At 41.0% G+C, this 15,956-nt stretch overlaps 1 protein-coding gene across 1 annotated transcript in view; it reads right to left on the reverse strand.

The window, feature by feature from the left end:
• The window catches only part of LOC149323707 (serine palmitoyltransferase 1), a 42,158-nt gene extending 40,442 nt beyond the window's left edge, over positions 1 to 1,716 (reverse strand). The window contains exon 1 of the mRNA XM_089491287.1: positions 1,636 to 1,716. Coding sequence (XP_089347413.1) covers positions 1,636 to 1,692 — 57 coding nt within the window. The 5' untranslated portion in view covers positions 1,693 to 1,716. The remainder of the gene's footprint in view (positions 1 to 1,635) is intronic.
• Between the last annotated feature and the right edge of the window lie 14,240 nt (positions 1,717 to 15,956).

Genomic DNA, 15,956 nt, shown 5'->3' on the forward strand with positions numbered 1-15,956 from the left:
ATGTGAGAGAAACACAGAAGTACAGTCAGCGCTCCATATCCACTTATTTTTATTCATGGATTCAAGCATCCTGGACTTTGTAGTTTGATGGTAGTGGTTTGAGTCTAAAGGATTTGTTTTGCCCCCAAAAGAAGCACTACCTCCACCCCTTTACCTGTAAACTGAAACTGCTGATTACACCCCCTGCACACCCACACAACTCAAACCAATTCCTTCCTCTTCCTACGATTTTACTTTGTGGTGCTTCCGTGTTGTAGCGTTTCCTGTGAGATTGTTATGAGTGTCCTCTTCCCTCCAGACTTTAAGGTGGTTTTGTGATCCTGCTCTGCGTGTGGCTGTAGCAATATCATGTGTGGAAGAAAGCTTGCTCACAGGTAATGCAGTGCAAGGGTGTATCCACATTACACAACTGCAGCATGTGAATCAACCAGAGAGCCAGTGTAGTGGTTTGAATGTTGGACTGTGACTCTGCAGTACTTGTCACGGAGCGGGTGGATAACTATTTACGCTTGTTTCAAAACTGAATGTGTCATTGAAGGAGGGCTGTATTTACCTCGATTCCATTTTTTAAAAATAGGTATAACTTAATGCCTTTGGAGCCCTGATCACCCATGTAGTTTTTCAACAGTAAAAATCCTCAGTTGAGTTCAGTTGGCCCTCCAAACCATACTTCTGGGTGGCATGTTGGACTAGGACACCGGGAGACCCAGTATGACCTGCAATGAGGAGGGATGTATTCTCTAACACACCTTAGCATCTGAGGCTTTGAAACTGCAAACTTAAAAAGGTATTATGGGAGCACTTATGTGAGCGTATTAAAGCGAGTATGAACTGAGCCACATGACGGAGCGGTCTGACCAGGTTTGATTCCCAGATTGGTCATGAAACCCACTGGGTGACCTGAGGCAAGTCACACTCTCTCAGCCTCAGAGGAAGGCAAGTGCAAACCTTTCTGAACAAATCTTGCCAATAAAACCCTTGACAGGGTTGCCTTAGGATCAGCCATAAGCTGGAAAAAAAGTGTCACACTCTCTCAGCCTCAGAGGAAGGCATGCGCAATACCTGCTCCAAACAAACCTTCCCAATAAAACGCTAGGACAGGTTCGCCTTTGGATCAGCCTTAAGTAGGAAACAAGGAGTCACATTCTCTCAGCCTCAGGGGAAGGCAAGGGCAAAACCTTCTCTGAACAAACCTTGCCAAGAAAACCCAGGATGGGTTTGTCTTAAGGCTTAAAGTCACCATAAGTAGGAAACAAGGAGTCACACTCTCTCAGCCTCGAAGGAAGGCAAGGGCGAAGCCACCTCTGAACAAACCTTGCCAAGAAAGCCCCATGACAAGATGGCCTTAGGGTCGGCCATGAGTCAGAAACGCCTATTACAGTGGTCCCCAAACTGTGCTCTTCATTAAGGGCTTTTGGACTTCATCTCCCAGAATCCCTGACTATTGGCCAACATGGCTGAGGCTTCTGGGAGCTGAAGTCCACAATCTGTTCTTAAAGGGCACAGAGTTTGGGGACCCTTGGCCTAGAAGGTATACAACGACAACAGCAACGACGATACCTGCCCCCACTCCTTTCCTTCCAATGGTTCCCAGGCCGCCTCAGCCTCCCTCTTCTCCCCCGCGGCGGGACCCACCTCATAGAAGGCCTGAACCATCTCCACCAGCACCCACTGCTGCCCCGTAGCCGCCATCGCCTCTAGGCACTTCCGGGTCTCGGCGGGAGAAGGCGGGGCGCGCGGGCTTCTACGTCACGCGGCGCGCGACAGGGGGCGGAGCGGAGCGCGAGGCAGGGAAAGGGCGGTTGCTCGGCCCTCAGAGAGAGAGAGAGAGAGAGAGAGAGAGCGCCTGGGTCCTTCAGAGTGGGCGTGGCTAAACCTTGTAAAAGTGGGCGTGGCTAAGCCTTGGTGGCCCTTCATTCAAGGTCCCAAGTATAAAGTGACTGCTGTAAAGAACGTATAATGAGCCAAAACACGCTGCAGAAATACCCCATTTTTGAGACCGCTTTAACTGCCCTGGCTCATTGCTAGGGAACTCTGGGAACCGTAGTTCTGTGAGGCATTTAGCCTTCTCTGTCAGAGAGAGCGAGCTCTGGTGCCACTATAAACTACAATTCCCAGGATTGCCTGGCACTGAGGGCAGTTAAAGCGGTCTCAAACTGGATTAGGTCTGCAGTGTGTTTTGGACCTATAAAAGCTTCCTTTTGGAACCATCTTGGAAGTGTAATAAACCCACCCTTCAACTGAACATAAAGCACACATAATAGCCTCCAGAGCAAGGCTGCATGATGGGGTTTGTCACACAAACACAGCTATGGTCCAAAACACACTGCAGAAATAATCCAGTTTGACACCGCTTTAACTGCCCTGGCTTAGTTTATTGTGGCACCACTAGAGCTCTCTGAGAGAAGGCTTTTCAAAACAGAAAACCTTTAAAGAACCCCCTGTGATGCTATATTGCTTTAATGTATTTTTAGATATATTTATCTTATTTTAAAATTTTATTTTACTGGTTTAATATTAATATTATATTAATATTATTTATTAATGTAATCAATATTAATTATATTAAACTAATTATAGTAATATTAATATAATTAATATATTATTTTTGTATCTTTTTTATTGTATTGTTTTTAATGTTGTAAGCCACCCTGAGTCTCAGTCCTGGGAGAAGGGCGGGATATAAATAAATACATATAATAATAATAATAATCAGGCTAAATGTCTCACAAAACTACAGTTCCCAGGATTCCCTAGCACTGAGCCAGGGCAGTTAAAGCTGTCTCAAACCGGATTATTCCTGCAGTATGTTTCGGACCCCTTCAAGCTCTTATTTTTATTTCTATGTTGGTGGAGGGTTGGGGATTGTGTAGTTTTATGTTTTACTGTATTATGTATTTTTATCTTTTCATTGTAACCCGCCTCGATCCATAGGGAGAGGCGGGCTAATAATAATAATAATAATAATAATTACATAATCATCATCATTATAATAATAATTGTATTGATCTTTTGTCTTCACAGGACACCACTGCTCTTCGTTAACTGCTTCCTCCACCACCTCTGTTTGAACTCAACTTTCCAATATGAGCTTTCCCGGAAAGAAAAGTGTTTAATTCAAAATGAACGATCTCTTAAACAAGAATTACAATACAGATTATTTATTTAAAATATCTAAATTAAGTATCTCATGCTCTCACACAACAAACACATCTAGCTAACTCTGACTCTAACTGCGCTAAACACTCAAACTCCTAAACCCCACTAATTCCTACTCTTTATAGACTATCTCTCCAACTGTCAGAAACCAGTATTTTTTTCAAAATCCCTCAAATACGTATTCCACCAACTACCACTCACTCCTCACATTTGATTCTTCCATGCTCTTCCAGCAGATCCTGACCTTATAATGTCTAATACATAACGATGTTGCCTTAATAACTAATTAACATCATTCCCAGAAAATGTCCAGAACATCACGGTGTTGTTAGGTGATACTGCCGACTCCTGTTCTGCACGTGTGACTAGAAATTCAGGAACCATAAAGCAAGCACCGTTCTGGTTTTCTTGCACATTTTCAGCTGCACTGATATTTTCTGGCTCACCTGTGCAATATTTCTCAAGAGAGCAATTCACCTGGGATCAATGATTATATCATGGATGGGATGAATTACCAGTGTAACAGCCCTCGTGAGCAAAATATTCAGCAGCTTATGAAACGCTGTAATTTCAGTAATTTGTAATGACATCAGATGGGAAATAAAGTGTTGCGGGGGAGGACTGAAGTAATAGTACATTTCAGCTGTTGCCCAGGAGCAAAGCAAGCAGAGAAACAGGACTGGGATCCTGTAGTTCTAGCACAGCCATACCCTCCACTTGTCTGGTGGCTTTGCTTTAGACTCCGCTTACACTTGATGAATCTCTCAGTAAATTGACTCTCTCAATAAATGAAATTATATTTAATAAGTTGTGATCAGACCTCACATAGCTTTCTATTTCAAAGCAGGAGGGCAGTGCTGGGGTAGACAAAAGCTCACTCTCCCTACGTTAATCTGCTTCTGTTTTTATCATCACATTCTTTCTTGAAAACAGAAGCCGTAGAATGTAAACTGATATGGGTCCCCAGCAAAAAAATAAAATTAAAAATTTGGTAGATTCCTCCTCCAAATAACAAGATGAATGAGTAAAGCATTCCTGTAAAAATGAACACAGCCTTAAAAAAAGGTAACAACCCAAAACCTGAGTGATCCAGCTTCAAGCAAATAACTTGTTTTATTGTTAGCATGACACATTATGGGGGACAGTTAACAGTTATGAAGACAGCCAACCATCAACCCATAAATGTCTTCATAACTGATTGAGGTTTGAGTATTTGGTTGTAGCATGCACCTAAAGAGGAATGATTTTGTTTTGTTTTCCAGAATGCATTGGACACAGTAATAAAAGGCATGTCAAAACAACAACTACTACAATCTGGTTCTCTCCTTTTCAGTATAGTTATTGTTCCTTCACCTTCTTTTTGGTCCTGAGAACAATAACATTTTATCAAAATGAATAAATCAAGCAATTATTCTTGGAAGGGATGGGTAGAATTCTGTCCCCTTTCATCGTTTTAGGATCAAGTGTTATTTCTGGAGTATTGCAGCTCCTAGTAGCGTTTGACCACTAGGGAAAATCTGACACCGATCTGCAATTTCCACACTGATGAGAATTATGAATGCGGTGTATTCAGTTGCCTGTGTGCCATGGATGCTAGTGGCATCACTTTAGATATGGCACAACATGTGCTTCCATTCTGCTCTGAGGGACACACAGGCAGAAAAGGAGAACTGAGGCACTGTTAGACCTCTGTATAGGCAGGCTAGCTATCCATGGTTTAGAGCAGACCTGCACAACTTGGTAGCAGGAAGGAGAAAAAATTAAAATAGGTTAACTTCTTCAGGCCGCAGATAGGTTTTAATGAAATATTAATTTAATTAATTATTAGTTATTAATTAATAATAATTAATATTATTAATATTAATTCCATACTCCTCTGGCTGGCCCTTTCCTCAAGAGAAAGCCAAGCAGCAGAGGAGCCTTGTAGGGCAAGGGTTTGGCCATCCTCTTCCTCCGCCATCTGGCCTCCTCCTCAGGAGAAAGCTGGATGGTGAAGGAGCATTGCTTGGCAAGCATTTGCCCATCCTCCTCCTCAGGGAAAGGCCAAGCAGTGGAGGAGCAGTGAAATCATTCCACATCCTCACGGGCCACCCAAAATCCTTTGGTGGGCCACATGTGGCCCCCATATAAATCAATGGTGGTGCATGCACACAGCCCTGCTGATGCAGACATGCATATGTTGCCACCCACAGACAGTGATGTTTATCACACTATACTCTTAAAGTGCTACTATTCCACTTTGACTCCTCTAGCTGCCTCCTGTTGCATTCTGGGATTGGCAGTTTTAAGGAGGGGTATTTAGAATTCTCAGGCACAGAAGTTCTCTGCCTGAGAATTCTAACCACCCCTCCTTAAAACTGCCAATACCAGAATGCAACAGGAGGCAGCTAGAGGAGTCAAACTGGAATAGTAGCACTATAAGAGTATAGTGTGATAAACATCTTACTTATATGGGCTTGAGATGCCACAATATTTTGTCACCATGGGAGGCAGGAACCAAACCTCCACTGAAATGGAGGACCAACTTTATTTTCACACTATCCAATTATAGCTCCATGGCTGCACATTAACTGCCTTGTTTCCATAGTTTGCCACCATCAAGTGTAAGTGGAGTCATAATGCTATAATTGTGTTCTGAAATAGCTCCTGAACCAGTATGTCAGGCTGTTGCTCAGTCTGGTAAAAACACCCCACTATCATTAGAATGCCACTAAGTTTTGGGAAGTTCTCTTCTATTTCACATAAAGAAACTATGTATTCTGTCAAACATTCTGCCCTCTGCCTGAAGCCCCAGGCATTCTTCACTAAGCCTCTTCTCCAAGGTAGCAATAAATAATTTCAGCAAATTATATTTCTGCTACGAGAAGTGATCGAAAACTGCAGTTTTCAAAGACAATTCACAATTCAGAACTTATTCTGCCCAAAAACTGTATGTGGTTATTTAATGCAGAAATATCCATTCCTGTGTAGAAAATGCTGTTTTCTTTGCAAATCAACTACATGTGAATTTCACTAAGAATACATCCCCACAGTATTTTTGGGGCAGAAAACTGTGTTTTCTCCAGGTACAGTGGATCCTTGTTATACGCTGGAGTTTGGTTCCAAGATCCCCCGTGTATAACAAAATCCGTGTATGCTCAAGTCCCATTAAGTATAATGACATAGCAAAATGGTGTCCCTAATAAAAAATGGAACGTCAAGGTAAATTTATACGTTTTTGGAAATTTTCAAACCGTGTATGCTTAAATCCGTGTATAAAAAATCCGTGTATAAGAAGGGCCGACTGTATAAGAAATTTGTGAGTGTACAAAATCTCTGTAGGCTCCTTGTTGCACTGAAGGCAGATGCCAGGGTTCTTTCAAAAGTTCATGTTATCTTGCCAGGAGCAACAGGCCAATATAGGCCTTCAGATCAGGGGTTTCATTTTTATTTATTTATTTATTTATTTATATCCCACTCTTCAGCCCTAATGGCTCTCAGGGCGGCTTACAATTATTATTTTTAATCAGACAGTTCCCTGCCCTCAGGCTTACAATCTAAAAGACACGAAACAAAAGGAGATGGGAATGATGGAGGGAAAGGGGATGAGGTCCAGTGGTTCTTTTCTCCCTCTGAGTTCTGGACCAAGGCAGATGGATTGGAGGGAGGGCTCTTCCTTCTTCCAGGCTATTTCATATCTTGTTTCCTATCCTAAACACATGCTGTGCTATTCTGCTTATGAAATGATTGATGTGACAGAGAATGCTTGCTGGGAAGAACAACTCAAACATTTCTAGCACTGTTCCTTTATTGCATCCTTTGTTGCCTTTGAGCATTCCTAAATGATGTTTCTGATGTGTTCATCGAAGTATGATTCAATATTATCCCCTCTGCTGTATTAGAGGATCTCTCCAGGGGAATTCCTTACAAGAAACATGTTTGCCCTTGTGCTGTAGCATCACTAAGGGGCGTGGGGGGTTCAGTCTGCACCAGGTGACACCCCAGTAGAAGGATGACACCCGGTTGGGCCCTCCTCCGGTTTCAGGATGAGGAGGGCCGAACATGCCCCTCGCGGCTTCACCACAGCAGTCTAAGCCTCGTCATGAGAAGGCATCCTCCATCACAGTGAAGGAGAGCGCCAAGTGTACCCTTATAGAGAGGGTACGATAGAGTCCCTAATTTATGTCCTGTTTTTCTATGCCTTTTACATGGACAAGCGATCAAGATTAATTTCACCTTTACTGATAAAGAGCCAATGTTATCTCCATTAAAATATCTTGGGAGCCTTTTCATATCAATTTGAGGCTACCAACTTACCTCAGCACAGGGTTGAGTCTGAGGGGGTTTCTTTTCTTTTATCATCCTAAACTGATGTTCCATTTCACTTTGCCCTTCTGTCATTTTCAAGTCTGGCTAATTCTAATTATTTGCTTTGTTTTAACTTCATTCTTTTTTTTTTCAAGTTCCTTTTCTCTTTCTTTTTCCTTATCTCTTTCTTCTTTTTTAGATTCAGCTTGTTTTAACCTCATTCTTTCCTTTTCAGGTTCTTTTTCTATTTCTTTTTCTTTTAGAAGCCTCTCGTTTTCCTTTTAAGTTCTGGCCGTTTCAATTTCCCGCTTTATTTTCCAAATCTCCACACTCTCAGGAGATTCAGAGGTGACCACACTAGCCACCACCTCTGGTATTGAAGGCAGTTTGACTTTCTTTGGAGGCGTTATTCCAGTATTTCCTTACCAATATTCAAGAGTTTTATCTCAGGAAATACTCTTAAATACTGTGAAGTCGAAGGCTTTCATGGCCAGCATCCTTAGTTTTTTGTAGGTTTTTTGGGCTATGTGACCATGTTCTAGAAGAGTTTATTCCTGATGTTTCGTGAGCATCATTAACTCCATTTGCTTCTCTCCCCAGTTTGATCTCCAAGGTTTCTCTTCCCAGGGAAAAAACTCCCCTTCTCAATGCAATGTTATAACCTCCCCTCCAGCAACTAGGAATTGGTGTTAGGCAGTCAGGAGAGGTCCAGAGAAGGAGAAGGAGGGATGGAAGTGGTCCTTCCTTTATTATAGCCCCTTAAGTTTTACCCTCGACTTATCCATGGGTCATATCAAAATCCATGATTTTGACCCTGAAATTTTCCCTCAACTTATGCATAAGGCCGACTTTTACACGACTATATATGGTATATTCACATACTAACCAGTCCAGACCTTGATTAGCTTCCAAAGTCAGATGAGATTAACTGTGTTCAGGGTGATATGGTGGTAAATTTGTGATAGGAAAACCATGAGCAAAGAAAGAGAGGAAAGGAGATGGTACCAAAAGAGCAGCTAGAGGCCTGAAATCCTCAAGGATAAGTGTTAAAGACTGAAAGGGAAAGGAAACACTAATTACAGTACAGAGCGAGGCCCAGCCAAGGAAGAACTGATAAGCAGAGAAGGCAGTGGAATGCAAAGATATTCCTCAGAAGATCAGTGTTAGGCTGAAATGAGTAGGATTCAGAAAACTAGGAAATAAATGCTAAATAAGGCAATATTTTATGCTGCACAGTAATAACCATGAACTAACCTACCAGAAATGTCAACTATTAACATTTCATTGTATCACAAATGTAGTCTATAGCTGATATAAAGAAACAAGATTTATCTGGACAGAACTGTGGCGTTGTGTGCAGCAAAGTTAAGAAGAGATCAGATCATAGGAACTGGAGATGCTGTATGTACAGTATGTACAAAACAATATGTACAGTACGGTACAGTACATCTTTCCACAGGGTTTATATACCAGGGTGCAGTGCCATGCTTTCCCACAATACAAATATGTACTCGGTAGCTTTCAATGTTGAATAGAGGTTTACAAACTGAATTCCAGAGAGCCGAGAGTCTTGGGATCTTCAAAATCCATTTCTCAACCAGGAAAATGCTGATCAGTAGACCCTACCAGCTTACTGTATACAGTTCATAAAGATACTGCTGTGTTTTCAGGCCCATGTAATCAAGACCAGAAGGAAAACAGGAATTCCTTCTGTTTATGAATAAAGCATGCATGAAGGTAATGGCAGAACACTTCAAGTCTGACAAGCAGCAAGAACTGTGTGTGAATTTACTACCCACAACCAGTTTTATAGAGCATGAATACTGGAATGTATTACTAAATTGTAGATTTCCTATCTCAAATAATCTGGACAATAATTTCCAGATTCAGCTAAAAGTATGGGTTGTCTGTAATGCTTGAAGGTATGGTGCCATTTATTTACATCAGTTCATTTTTGAGACTATGAACATTTGCTGTCATTCATTTTTTCCTCTATCAGATTGTATGTACTTCTTTTATCTATTAATTAGCTCATAATGTATAATCTATTGACAAAGTATAATTTTAATATAAAACAAGATTTTAAAATGTAACTCAACATAATCACATCATATTATCAAAGCCAAATTAACAGTTGCCAGCACAGAGATCATTTAATGTACGACAACCTAAGAACTACTTCAAAAGTTACAGCCGAACACCATCAATTGCAAGGATTCAGAGTACTAGGATCTGTGAGCTATTAGAACAATCTTTATAAGATTGTAAAAATATTCAATTGATGTTAGAATAAAGTGAAATGACCATTGAAAAGCCTAGGGAAAACAGAAAGCTTTTTTTCTTAATGCTAGAAAAATATTAGTGCAGGTGCTGAGAAAGGTGCTCTAGAAGAGTCCCACAATGTGGGGTGGATGTGGGTGGGGAGGGACCCGCAAAAAAGCCCTCTCTTCCAATAGCCACTCTACTGAGGAGATACTTGAAATGGGCTTTCCACAGCTTACGTGTGAATAGATACACGTGGAGAAAAGATGCATCCTCAGATATGTTACCCAAATTGCTAGTTACCAAGATGGTACCCACAAATTAATATATAATAGAGGGATTTTAATAGTGCAAATTAATGGCAGCGAGAGGACTCCAGGTAACTTCAAAGGTGGGATCTGAGCTTTGTCTAATGGTTTTGAAAAACTAGAATTCCAGAGTGCTACGTACAACTCAATTTTAATGTTAATCAAAGAGGAAAATCATAACTCATGCTATAGCATCCACACACACACAGAAGAACTAACGAAATTAAGGGTAGTAGTTTGTCACAAGGGTGAGGGGAGGCAATACCTTACCGGTCCAGATGTAGAGCTCCAGTCAGGGGATGATGGAACTGACAGTGCCTCAACAAGGCAACCTGAAATGTAGGGGGGTGACCAGTCTATGTTGAGAGATTAATACAAAATCCAGCAGCATTTCTGCTTGGTTTCAGACTGACCCAAAGTATGAGTGCCAAGGCAGGCTTTTTAAAGACTCTTGGGGCAGTTGGGCAGATTTTCCAAGAATGGGATTCCCACCTGGTTGATGGTTTTAACTTCAGATTTACAAAAGGAATATTTTTGGCTGATGGCAGTGACATTGTTTAATCAAGCAGTAATATGATCAGGGAGTTTGGGACAGGAATCAGGTATGGGAAAATATAACTGAAAGACTATCTTAATCTTTTAGGCTGACAAATCCTTTTCTGTGAACTTCAAGAGAAAATGCACACTACAGCAGGTGGGGGAAGCAGCAATATTGACAGTCATGGAGCTCTTTCCACATGTCCTCAGGTCTGTGACCAGTTCACTTAAGGGTCATCTGACCTTTCCAGGTTCATGATTATGGTCTCTCTGTAACTGTTATTGTAATAAAATAGAACAAAAATATCTGTACCCCAAAATAATGCAGAGTATGCCGGGATGCCAACAGATACCAAAATGCTATGCTGTTTCAGCCTTTAGTGCTTTGAATCCTGGAACCAAATGAGATACAAGTGAAGGTAAGAAACAAGTGGTACAACTATTCATGACATCAGATCATTATTAGAAATGAGTTCAAAGTGCAACAGTACAGTGGATCCTTGTTATACGCTGGGGTTTGGTTCCAAGATCCCCCATGTATAACAAAATCCGTGTATGCTCAAGTCCCATTAAGTATAATGACATAGCAAAATGGTGTCCCTAATAAAAAATGGAAAATCAAGGTAAATTTATACTTTTTTGGAACATTTTCAAACCGTGTATGCTTGAATCCGTGTATAAAAAATCCATGTATAAGAAGGGCCGACTGTAGTTTGCATTCAGTTAACTAATGGGAGGGGGAGAAGAAAAGGAGGGTCCAGAGTCTTACCCTTCCCATTAGGCTCAAGCAAAAACAAGCTGCTGCAGCCTCTTCTAGCTTGTGTATTCCTTCTCATTAATCACTTTTGCCATTTGACCGCAGTGTTGCCACCACAGCATCCATTAAAAAAAAATTAATGACAGCTTAATGAGTACAAATGAAGTGTTTTTAAACAGGACAATCTGAAGCAAATGACTAGCATGATAAGCACTTTTTTTTTTACAGAAGAAAGATACAGATAGATAATACTATCTGTGGCAGATAGTATTATTTGTTTCTCTCCCTGTGTCACATCTCACAATGCAAAATCTGTGCAGTGATGGGTATACTATAAACATATCATACCATAACCACGTAGTAAGACTGAATCAGTTTTGAACAAGACAACCTGAGACAACTGACTAATGTGATAAGCTCTTGTTTTTCACTGAAGAAAGACATCAAAAATGGCAGGAGAGTGTGATCTGTTTCTCTTGTTGTACCACCTCTCATGATGAGGGATTTGGGCCTTGATATGTGTGCCATAATGATGCTGCCATAATAGTGTTATTATGGTGTGTGTGTGCGCATGCGTGTGCATGCACAAGATGGGGTGATAATGGCATAGATCTGTGCAAATCATGTTATTAAAATGCAAATGTGGCAAGGGTGAAATGCAAGTGTGAGTGGTATAATCTAACATTGGTGTGATGTGATAAGGACCAGTGAGAACAAACCAAAAGAACATCATGCAATTATTGCAGGAAAAAAATTAAATTACCATCCTAAAGTCTTGTTCAGTCTTTTTGATCTGAAAAGTTATGTGCAAGGGAGAAGGGAAATACTAGTCTTTTTGGAAATAAAATGAGTACATTGTTGATCTTTTTGAAAATACAATCAAAACAAGTTTTTGAAAATGGAAATAAATGTTTAAGGCATAGTTCAGAGAAGGTTCTTCAGAAAATGTGAGGGTGGAATTATTATTCAGTACAACAGACACATCCTATATTAATTATATAGACTGGAAGTGATTCATAAGCTAGCGGTATTTGTGAAGAAAGCAAGTTGCTTCTCTGTCTTCCTGTGGAATCTAGTTTCTAACAGCCTGAGATTGTGTAATGTTCTTGAAACACTTATGCTAGCTGTTGTTTTGAATTGCTCAAGGTTAATCAGAGACCTACTCATTAGAGAAAGTATGGCATCATCTGAGTACTGATGGGAAACAGCACATATACCAAGATGAGAGAATATTTGGCTCTCTATGGTTTCCGACTGGTTAATTAGGCCCATCTGAGCTATTGTAGGGTTTTGTTAGAGAAACTGATTTTAACCCCTTTGTTCTTGTTCTCACCTCCTTATATCCTGTCTTGTTAGAGGTATCTTTGTTCCAATTACTTTGGTCCTCAGATTCTGTTCCAGAGAGTTCCATGCTCATGGTATGCATACATAATTAGTATGGTCACTTTCTTTTATTTTCTGCATGGTATATATGTTCCCAAACTGGTTCTCGGCATATTCCACTGATTTGTCTGAGTAAGGTGGTAGCAGTCTATACTGCAAGATTGTCATCTTCTTTCATCTACATCCTAGTCTTATGGCCATAGACACTATCTCTGGACAAGCAACTCACAACTTAAGCCTAATGCTGTCACGCAAAATGACCTTTCACACAATGCAGTCTGTCCACTAGGAAAATGGAAACTGCTGGTGGAAATAATTGCCCCTCCCTCTGTAACCCCCTCTAGATCAGAGGAGGGACAGAGAAAGAGATTGTGGGCATATCCTACTGTGTGAGTGGAAATGCATTTCTTTCATGTGGTTGAAAGTGACTCTGTGTGTGTGTGTGTGTGTGTGTGCCTTCACGACGCCTGTCACGTAATAGTTACCTCATGAATTTCATAGGGTTTTCCTAGGCAAGGAATACTCAGAGGTGGTTTTCCACTTCCTTCCTCTAAAGTGTATCTAGAGCACTTGATATGTGTTGGTGGTCTCCTACCTAAATGCTAACCAGGGCTGATCTGTTTTGATTCCAAGATAAGACAAGATCTGGGACCTTTAGTGTATTTAGGCAGTCTCAGGCCTAGACAGCTTTTTTTGTTGAAGGAAGTGGCTTGAAATTTTGAATAAAGAACTGTACAGACCTAAAAAGAAGTGGGGGAGGGGGGGGAGGGTGCAACAACAATTGAAACTGAGGAGTGAAGCAGACATGACAAAAGGAGTGGCCTGAGGCTGCTTTGGCCCTGATCACTCTGGGATTGTGGCAACCAGAAGCTGCAGTCCCGATGCTGGCCATAGACCCGAATGGGCTGCCAGCAGGAATGGCTTTTTGCCACTTCTTTTCAGATCAGCTTCAGGCCATTTTGGCAGCCTCAGAGCAACGTCTGAACAGTTTTGGAGCATGTCGTTTGAACGCCATGCCCCCAAAGTGCCTGGAAAGTGCTATATTTGGCCCATGTGTTTCAGGCCTAAAACAACTGAAAACATGGCAAAATGACCAACAGTGTCTCCAGTGGCTTGGAGCTGTTGTTAGCTATTATTGGTCACTGGAAGTAGTTTTGTGGACTGTTAGAAGTGGAAAAGAATGTCCCATTGTTTTGTACAAAGGATGCTGCCTGCCAGTAGCAGGCAGCAATGGTAGAGACAAAACCAGCTAGTATATTCCCCTGTTATCTTACATGATAAGTTTCCTCTTTATGTACATACTGATAATCTCAGCAATTACATTATTTTTTCTTCAACAATATCACCACCATGTAGTTGTAGCTTCCCAGTTTATCCTTGTATCTATTTATTCACATAACAAACAATAAACATTACAAAAATAGCCATGTTGATGACAGAACAAAATCAAAAAACCATATTGTAGTGGTACTTAGATCAACCAAAAAGAGCAAATTGCATCACATTTACTTCTGAAGCAGACAGTCCTCCCCACCAGTAATTTTTTAAAAACAAACAAACATGTTGAAAAGAATAATTATAATCACAAGCTTGTCATTGTCATTTTTCTTTGCCTAATGAAGAAGCCAGTGGGCTGTGAAAGCTAGCAAGATTCATTTTGCATCTTCTGGTTGGCTAAATAAAGGTATCATCACAAGTTATCTCTTCTCTACAACAGTGTATGATGTAGCCAGGAAGGCTTCTGCTAGAGGTGGGATTTGTGCACACTTTCCTGTGTGCAATAGAAATGTATTTGGTTCATGGACATGGCACCTCAAGTCGAAATCAAAGCAAAGAAGTCATCAGCACAATAACATCCTTAAAGAACTTATTGACTACCAACTGTAAAAGATGGAGCCACAAAGATACCACCTTGGTACACATGATGTGGAGTTGTTTTGATAGTATTGCCTTTATGTATCAGATGTGTTTTTAAAAGACTACCATAAATACTCAATTAAAATTGAAAAATGTATGCCCAAAAATTGACCCTAAAATCCTGGGTCAATTTATATATGGGTCAATACAGTAATACAGTAAATACAGGAGCTATGGCGGCACAGTAGTTAAATACCTGTACTACAGCCACTCATTCACAAACCACAAGGTTGTGAGTTCAGTACCAGCCAGGGGATGAGGATCGACTCAGCCTTGCATCCTTCCATAGGTTGCTAAAATGAGTACCCAGTTTATTGGGGGCAATTCGCTTATGCATTGTAAGCCACTTAGGGAGTGCTTAAGCGCACTGATAAGCATTATAGAAATGTACTTGTTATTGCTATTGTTATAAAGGTCCTGAAAGAAGCTCTGCCTTGATACCCCACTCTCCATGCTTCAGCAGTGATCTCTGAAAGAGTTGCCCAGGCAGGAGTGTGTATGTGTGATTTTTTAAAAAAAAGATATCCTCCTTTTAATCCCCCGCAGGGACGTAGCCAGGATTTTGGGAAGGGGGGGGGGGGTCCAGACTAAGTGCCACCATTATAATGGGGCTTGGGTGCGGCGGCGCAGCAGCACACACCATTAATTTTATCTAATGGAAGGGGGGGTCCGGACCCCAAGAACCCCCCCCCCTTGGCTATGTCCCTGCCCCCCGTCCAGTATATTTGCTCCAGGGAGCTGCCAAAACACTGTGGGAGGGGAGGGAAGGCCATGCTGAAGGCTTGGGGGGGTCGGCAAATATCATCTTCTCCTTTTTCTGGTGGAAATAAATCACTTCAGCTGCTAGAATAGTAACTGTATTCATAGCTGACTTCAGCATGTCACAATTAGGCAGGCATATCATCTGCAATAGTAAATCATTTCCACTAGAGAGCAGTTCTGCTTTAGGTACAACACTTGCAAATTGTAAACCTTCCTAACTATGGGTTTGCAGTAGCCCCTGTTGGAACACATAAAGCACTTCTTTATGCTGGAATTTATCTGTTACTGTAGGCTACTTACATTTGAGAGGACAATCACAAAAGTAATTATTTTTAGGCAACCTAACCTTTTCTCCTAAAATTTCAAACATAAAATTGAACTGCAAACATTCTAGGTATGTGATGCAAACTTACAGGTCGGGTCTCCCTCATCTGGAATTCCAAAATATTCCAAAATCCAAAATTGTATACAAGTGACTGAAATAGTGACACCTTTGTTTTCTGATGGTCCAGTGTACACACACTTTGTTTCATGCACAACATTATTAAAAATACTGTGTATAAAATTACCTCCAGACTATAAGG

The sequence above is a fragment of the Sceloporus occidentalis genome, unplaced genomic scaffold (genome assembly GCF_023333645.1).
Source record: "Sceloporus occidentalis isolate IW3139 unplaced genomic scaffold, rSceOcc1.0.p SCAF_1, whole genome shotgun sequence".
Taxonomy (NCBI): domain Eukaryota; kingdom Metazoa; phylum Chordata; class Lepidosauria; order Squamata; family Phrynosomatidae; genus Sceloporus; species Sceloporus occidentalis.